We start from the raw sequence: 8085 nt of genomic DNA, 5'->3' as shown, positions 1-8085 counted from the left end.
AAAACTGGCAAGCAATTTCGCCAAGAAAATACCAAGAAATAGGTTGGAGCAGTTTGTCAGTCCGCTATGGGACTGAGCTCGAATAGCTTCAGCATCAGCGACTTCTTATAGGACACAATCGCTGTCAATCAAAAGGAAATGCAGTCTTTCGCAAGTATAGGTCTCTGCAGCAAAGTAATGGGAGTTACCAGATCGGGGCGTTTTTAGACCATGTGTCCTGATTGGCTGACGTCATAGTGATGGTAGGTTTAGGGGTGGGGTTAGGTAAGGGGGATCATTTTGTTTGTATGATTGAGAAACTCCCAGCAGTTTGAAAACACCCACAAATTCAGAAACGCCCTCTTTTACTCTGCAGAGACCTCAATCTCGTCTTTCGACAGACCCTCCAATCATCACGCAGAAGCCCGGAGTCCAGCCCCGCCCACTCCTCCATTCACCCCCAGAGACGCTGAGCGAGATGAACGTGTTCTAACGCATTTTTAATCAATAAAATGTTAACACAATAGTACATATTTGACCATTAATTGTTTGACATTATAGGGGAATTAAAGCAGTCTTAAAGAAATCCCCACTGCTACAAGGTATTGTTCAGTGTAGTGTGTCAGGCCAGTGGGAGCAGTAGCGTGATCAGATGAGAGGAGGAGAAACCTGCTTCTGGGACTGATCGCCTTTATTTTGGAGTAATAACTGCTGGAATAAGAGCGTTTTACTGTCATGTGGTCTGTACTGAGTTTCACTGCATCCATGTATAAGTATTTACCCGAACGCCTTCAGGGTCATTGGCTCTGCGTTTGTTGAACGGTGAGTTTTATCATTTTTTCCGCTTTTTTCACGTCAATCTTCCGGCAAAACCGTTACTTCTGATCTATCAGTGTTATAATCAGTTTGGCTTATTAATTTGTGCAACAGTGACGTTGCACTACAGATAAATTACTTGTTTTTACTGTAAATATCACTTTTGTTAGAGTGTTATTCTTTTAAGAAACTTCCGCATTTGATGTGTGTTTCTACAATATGGAAATGTTCCTTTCAGAGCAAACTGGTCAGTTTAGGAAACAAATTGATTGCAGTGACATTCGGTTTGCGTTATTTGCGAACTTTTCTGCTTTTTTAAAGATTGTTATTGTTGTCTGAAGGGCTTAGCGCATTTTTGCTTCCTGCTTTGGTGACTTCCTTTGCATGAAGTTAACTCGTGCATAATGTAACCCCTTAACAACTAGAATATATCTAGAAATGTCTGGAAGTGTCTCTATAAAATATCTGGAAATGTTTCACATGTTCACCCTTACAGCTATTTTAAGTGTTGATGGAGTCCCGGGCAATTATGGAATTGTTTTTGTATTTTTTTGAGGAAGATGGGCTACTTTGGGTCTAATCATTGAATTGTAATATTTATAGATTTTTTTTTTTTTTTATTATTTATTAACTCATTAATTGCCAAATATTCAGGATGGGAGCGGGGTTAATAATTAGAATATAAATAATTCATCTATAAATAAAAATCTGTGGTGGTTTTTCATAATCAGCCCTAGTCCTTTATGTAAAAAAAAAAAATAACTTTCTTTTACAAATTTAGCATTGGTTATGGAACACCAAGCCAGTGATGATGAACCACCAGTAGTTCGTAGAGAGGAAAACAAGAGGAGAAGAAGAAAGATGAAAGCATTTACATCTACCTCAGCTGTATCGACGGATCAAATAGCTGTAGAGTTTGTACTTCCCACCACCAACAAAAACAGCAGGAACCCAGACACATTGCAAATAGACGTGACTGGCAATTGGACGGTAGAGCAGGTAAAGGTTCAGATTTGGCACAGAGCGGTAACCACTAAGTTGTGCCCTGAATTTTACCAAAAATACTCTCCGGACCACTGCATGCTGCTCTACCAGAAGAAAGGCAACTGGTATGAGATCTATGACAAGCAGCAGGTATTCCAAACCCTTGACTGTATCAAATATTGGAAAGCACTGAGAAAAGAAGTCGGGAAGATTCACCTGGTTGCTAGAATGCAGCCTAATGAGGATTCGCTTCAATACCAACGGTTTCTGAACCACCTAATCGGATATGATGTTACAGATGTCAGCAACGTCCATGACGACGAACTGGAGTTCACGCGAAGAAAGCTACTGACCCCTCGGAAAATTGAGCTGTCTGATCGAGATCCCAAACTCTACTCAATGGATCCATTGATAACCACAAAGTCTCTCCCTGAATACCTGCTGAGCAAAATAAGCAACAATCACATCCTGGTAGTTATACACAAGGACACAACAAGCCAGACTATTAAGGTGTCTATAGATGACACACCTGTCCAGGTTCTTCAGAGCTTCTTTACCAAGATAACAAAAAAGCGAGCAATTTTAGGCATATCGGAAGACCTCAGCGAATCCGATTTTGTCTTGAGGGTTTGTGGAAGAGAGGAATACCTATATGGGAACTGCGCCATCAAAGATTTCCACTGGATCAGACAGTGTCTTAAAAATGGTGAAGAGATCCATCTGGTTTTAGAGCATCCTCCAGACCCAGAACAAGACGTGGTTCAAAAAGAGGAATGGTCTCAGGTCGATGACTGCACCGGTGTCGCTGGTACTCATGAACAACTGACCATCTCTGAGAAAGACCACGAGAAGGTGTTTACCATCTCCCTTTGGGACTGCAATCGTAAATTCAGGGTGAAGATCTTGGGGATTGACATACCAGTGCTACCACGCAATTCCGAGTTGATTGTGTTTGTAGAAGCCAGTATTTTCCATGGACAACAGCTGCTGGCCCAAGAAAAGACAACCTCCAAACCCTTCACAGAGGAGGTGCTCTGGAACACCTGGTTGGAGTTCAACATAAAGATTAAGGACTTACCCAAAGGTGCCCGACTTAGCCTGCAGGTGTTGTGTGGAAAAGCGCAGACTCAAACGTCCAAGGAAAACGAATGCAAAAACAAGAGCCGCCTGCTGTACTATGTCAACCTGCTACTGGTGGACCACCGCTCCCTGCTCAGACAAGGAGAGTTCATCTTGCACATGTGGAAGATGCCTGAGAAGAGTGAAGACCACAGCAGCGTTAACGCAGACAAACTCACGTCCGCAACCAACCCGGACAAGAACAGCTCCATGGCTGTTGCCATTCTCCTGGACAAGTACTGCTACCCTGTGGCTCTTCCCAAAAGCAAGGATTCTCCAGATTCGGAAATGGAAGGGGAGCGAGGGCAAAGAGAGATGCCCAACCATCTGCGCAAACAGTTTGAGCAAATAATTGCTACCGACCCTTTGCATCCGCTCAGCTCTGAAGATAAAGAATTGCTTTGGCATTTCCGGCAAGAGTGCATGAAGGATCCCAAAGCTTATCCGAAGTTTCTTTCCTCAATTAAATGGGGCAAACAAGAGGCTGTAACAATAACGCACTGTCTTCTTGAAAGGAGCACCATATGGGATCGAAGTTTGCTAGATGTGGGTTTGGCTTTACAGTTACTGGACTGCCACTTCTCTGATGAAAATGTGCGCACTATGGCCGTCCGGAAGTTGGAGACTCTGGAGGATGACGATGTCCTGCGGTACCTCCTGCAGCTTGTTCAGGTGAGGCTTGGGTATTTACAACACACTGTGGTTGCTTTTGCATAACTGCTCAGACGTAACAACTCAACATTAACTTCAGCTGGCTATTAAAATCTGCATGCAAAGTAAACATTTACATAAAATTAACCATGGAATGTGACATTCCTGTGTAACTCAAATGATGATACACGGGGCAGCTTTTTGGACAGTGCTGCTGTCAACAAGCAACCAGGTGAGACACAAGGCCCACGACTGATACCCATTCTCAATGAAAAAGTGCCCAAGAAATATTGCACAAAAAAATTGCCCCGTGTATCATCAAAGAATCTTAATATTTGTTGCTGCTTATTTGTTTTGTAGGCTGTCAAATTTGAACCGTACCATGACAGCGCACTCGCCAGATTTCTTCTCAAACGTGCGCTTAGAGTAAGTCAGAACCTCATCCGTCTACAGTCAGTTTTTATGTTTTTAAAGAGTTTTTGGGTTTAACTCCTGTGGCTCCTTCACAGAGCAAGCGGATCGGCCACTTCTTGTTCTGGTTCCTGCGTAGCGAAATTGCTCAATCCATGCACTATCAGCAGAGGTATGCCGTAATTCTTGAAGCTTACCTCCGTGGCTGTGGTGAAGCAATGCTGCAGGATTTCAGGAAGCAGGTGGAGATGACAGAGGCCTTGCAAAAAGTCACTCGTGAGATTAAGCAAATGTCTGCTGAAAAGTATGACGTGTCAGCACAAGGTGATAACTACAGCCAGTGTTTGTCCTTGGCGTATTGCAATAGGCAAATGCAGTACATATCTAATGTTGTGGGAACAATGTAGTTGTTTTTCAGCTGCGACAGAAACTAGAAGGTCTGCAGACGTCAGGGTTACCAGAGAGCTTTAGAGTGCCTTACGACCCAGGCCTACGGGCAGGGGCGCTTGTGGTACGTAAAACCATACGGATCTCTTCTATTTAAGTTGCTACAATGCTCAATGCAAAGTTCTATGTGTACTAATTGGCCCCATTGACTTCCGCTGTGTCTTACTGGGATGAGTAGAAATTAATAATTGTGGTAATCAACACTAGTGTTCTCAGTTGAGCAAAACCATGAATATTCCTTGAATATCTTCTAAAAGAATCCTCTAAGACACTTTTTAAAATTAATAGTCCTGGACAATGCACCCATTATTTATTGCACCATATTATTTATTATTAATTGTAGATTGAACAATGCAAAGTGATGGCATCCAAGAAGAAACCCTTGTGGCTGCAGTTCAAACGAGCCGACCCCACCACTTTGTCGAGTGACACAATTGGGATCATCTTTAAAGACGGGGATGACCTTCGTCAGGACATGCTGATATTACAAGTAGATATCATTTAAATGCCAGCTAGCAGTCTTTACCAACATTATCAGTGCTGTCTCTCAAGTAGATCATTGTTTCTCTCAGATTTTACTGATAATGGAGTCTATCTGGGAGCTGGAGTCCTTGGATCTTTCCTTGTTACCATATGGCTGTATTTCCACTGGAAATAAAATTGGTAATAGTGGTTAATGTGTTTCTTAATGTTATTAAGCAATAAAAAAGTAAATGCATAACACTTTGAGTCAAATAACATGGTGAATTCCTCATGTTCCTCTGCTAGGAATGATTGAAATAGTGAAGGATGCCACTACTATTGCTAACATTCAACAAAGTACTGTCGGGAACACCGGAGCTTTTAAAGATGAGATCCTCAGCCAGTGGCTTTGCGAAAAGTGTGTGAATGAGGACAAGGTATGTTATTTCCATTTATACTGTTGTATGTGCTAAAGAGGAAGGAAACCTCTCACTTCCTGGTGCATTAGAGTCTTTGTTTGAGGGAGTGGAGACCAAACACAGCACCTACACACATCCAGTGTGCCATTTTTAAACACTTGTGTACCATCGTCGGCGGATTTGGTCAAGTTCAGCTTCTGATAAGGGGGTTAGGTCATGCGTCAGATGTTTGCACGTCTGTGTTTGCTTGATGCAAATGTGAAAAAGGTCATGCATTTGTGATATGCTTGTGAATTTTTTCCCACACCACCTCTTCAGCACCAGCAGGCTGTTGAACGCTTTGTGTTCTCCTGTGGAGGGTATTGCGTGGCAACATATGTCCTGGGCATCGGTGATCGTCACAATGACAACATAATGATTACAGAGACAGGTAATTATTGTTATTACAGGAATCTCTTTGCTAGAAAATGGCTGTTAAAGGAATATTCCAGATTATGTTCAAGTTAAGGTCAGTCGACAGCATCTGGGGCATAATGTTAATTACCTAAAAAATAATAAATATATACACACATACATACATACGCACACACACACACATACAGTGTGGTACTTGGTACCATTGAAGTGAATCAGTTTTGTTATTGTTAACTAAAACTATTGTAATTAAAAAAAGCTGAAATAAAATAATATAATAATAAAACAATATTTATATTATATGAAAGACTTGAGCTTAAAATACTGAACCTTAAATAATATTAATAATTATTATATATATATATAAATAGCCACAAGATGTTAATGTGGCTTTGGTGTGGGGAAAAAAAAGTTTTACTAACAAACTTTTATAAATATATATATATATATATATATATATATATATATATACTACTATATAATTCTTATAACCTGTTTTATGCCTTTCAACACTATAAACCCTAAAATCCACAAATGGCTATAAAAGTGCTGATTTAAAAAGCTTTACAGCTCAAATAATACACAAGTTTTAACTGATGAATTGTCTAAGTGCTTTTATATAATTTATAAACTCAATTTTACAACCTGCAAAAATTGGCCCTATTTGCTTGCATTGTGCACCCTTGATATTCGCTTTATAAAATTGTATAATTATTAATTTAAAAAAATGTTATGCTCATTAAAACTATGCCGCAAATGCTGATGTTTGAGCTCAACTTGTATTAAAACCTGAATGTTTCATTAGTTAACCAGTTCAAGGAACAATAACAAAATGCATGTGTTTTCAACTAGGTAACCTATTCCACATTGATTTCGGTCACATACTTGGAAACTACAAGAGTTTCATGGGGATCAGCAAGGAACGAGTTCCTTTTGTGCTCACTCCTGATTTTCTCTATGTGATGAGCACAACGGGCAAAAAAAGCAGCCCTCATTTCCTCCAGTTTCAGGTATGTTCTTACAATTTCACCTGTTTGCTACAGACTCCTGTGCTGTGACTAAACGTGATCTCCCTCATAATTGCAGGACGTTTGCCTGAAGGCCTACTTGGCTCTGAGACACCACACCAACCTGCTGATCATCCTGTTCTCCATGATGCTGATGACCGGCATGCCTCAGCTGACCAGCAAAGAGGACATTGAGTACATAAGGGAAGCTCTGACTGTTGGACGCTCGGAGGACGAGGCCAAACAACACTTCTTGGACCAAATCGAGATCTGCCGGGACAAGGGTTGGACGGTGCAGTTCAACTGGTTCCTACACTTGGTGCTAGGCATTAAACAGGGTGTGGAGAAACGTTCAGCTTGAAGACAAACATTACATTTCCTCAGTGAAGTACATTAGTGTTTTCATTTTAAAAAAGTGAAGCTTTTTCTAGTGTTCAGTTGCTGTATTTTTAGAATTTTACCAAAAAGATTTTTACCTAATTTCTATTATTTAATGCATGTGCCTCATGCATTGTGTTGTTTTGAATACAGTCTTATCTTGCACTGTAATAAAATATATTTTTACAAATTTTAAATGTCAAAATTTAAATGTTTTTTAAATGTTTTTGTCATTTTAAATAACCCATAATAAAGCTACAAATAGCAAAAGTCAGGAGAAGAGCTGGTATTTGATTAGTTTTGCATAGATCATTTGCATACGTTTCGAGATGGATCAAGTAATTTTATTTCTGTCTCTGATATGACTTGAACCTATTAGCATGGATGCAGCATCATGCAAAAGTTTTTATTTACAGATGTCATGGTTGAAATGACCTATTCACATTTATTTGTCACCCTTTATTAATTTATTCTGCAATTGCAAGTGTCTAATAATGATAAGGTGAGTTTCTAAGATGAAGGGCATCTGGTCATGCGACGTAAACATGGGGACCACCTGGGTTGTACAATGAAACCCCCTTTTCTAGATTATTATAATTTTTTTTTAAAGAAATTATTAAAAGAAAAAAAGTGGAAATGATATTGATTACAATAATTATTAACTGTAATCTTTAGTTTTATATTTAATCAAGTAGATTAATTATTTTATATAGAGATAACCTATGTCCCATGTCAACATGAAATGATTTTTTTTTTAAATATATAATTTATATTAAAATTCTTTGCAAGTACACTGTCAATGTGTCAGCATCAGTTATTAATCTCAATTACAATTACATGAAGACAAGTAAAAATGGCATAGGCTAATGGTGATTTGTTTGGGATGAACTATAAGTTACTTCGCCGTGCTTCAGAGATTTTGCCGATTAGCCTACTTGGTTACTTCTACATCACTGAACATGTACAACCCGAATTACAGAAATATTGGCACATTTTTT

At 39.6% G+C, this 8085-nt stretch overlaps 1 protein-coding gene across 1 annotated transcript; it reads left to right on the top strand.

The window, feature by feature from the left end:
- Positions 1-396: 396 nt before the first annotated feature.
- Positions 397-7883, top strand: LOC306858431 (phosphatidylinositol 4,5-bisphosphate 3-kinase catalytic subunit gamma isoform-like). The gene is made up of 11 exons (XM_079398983.1): positions 397-801; positions 1577-3570; positions 3910-3975; positions 4059-4284; positions 4368-4471; positions 4751-4897; positions 4980-5070; positions 5176-5306; positions 5607-5718; positions 6555-6712; positions 6789-7883. The coding sequence occupies exons 2-11, from the start codon at positions 1585-1587 to the stop codon at positions 7068-7070; spliced, it is 3303 nt and encodes a 1100-aa protein (XP_079255109.1). The 5' UTR covers positions 397-801; positions 1577-1584; the 3' UTR covers positions 7071-7883.
- The last annotated feature ends 202 nt before the right edge of the window (positions 7884-8085 follow it).

This window comes from Barbus barbus, assembly GCF_936440315.1.
Source record: "Barbus barbus genome assembly, chromosome: 39".
Taxonomy (NCBI): Eukaryota; Metazoa; Chordata; class Actinopteri; order Cypriniformes; family Cyprinidae; genus Barbus; species Barbus barbus.
This window is presented reverse-complemented; position numbering and strand designations above follow the sequence as displayed.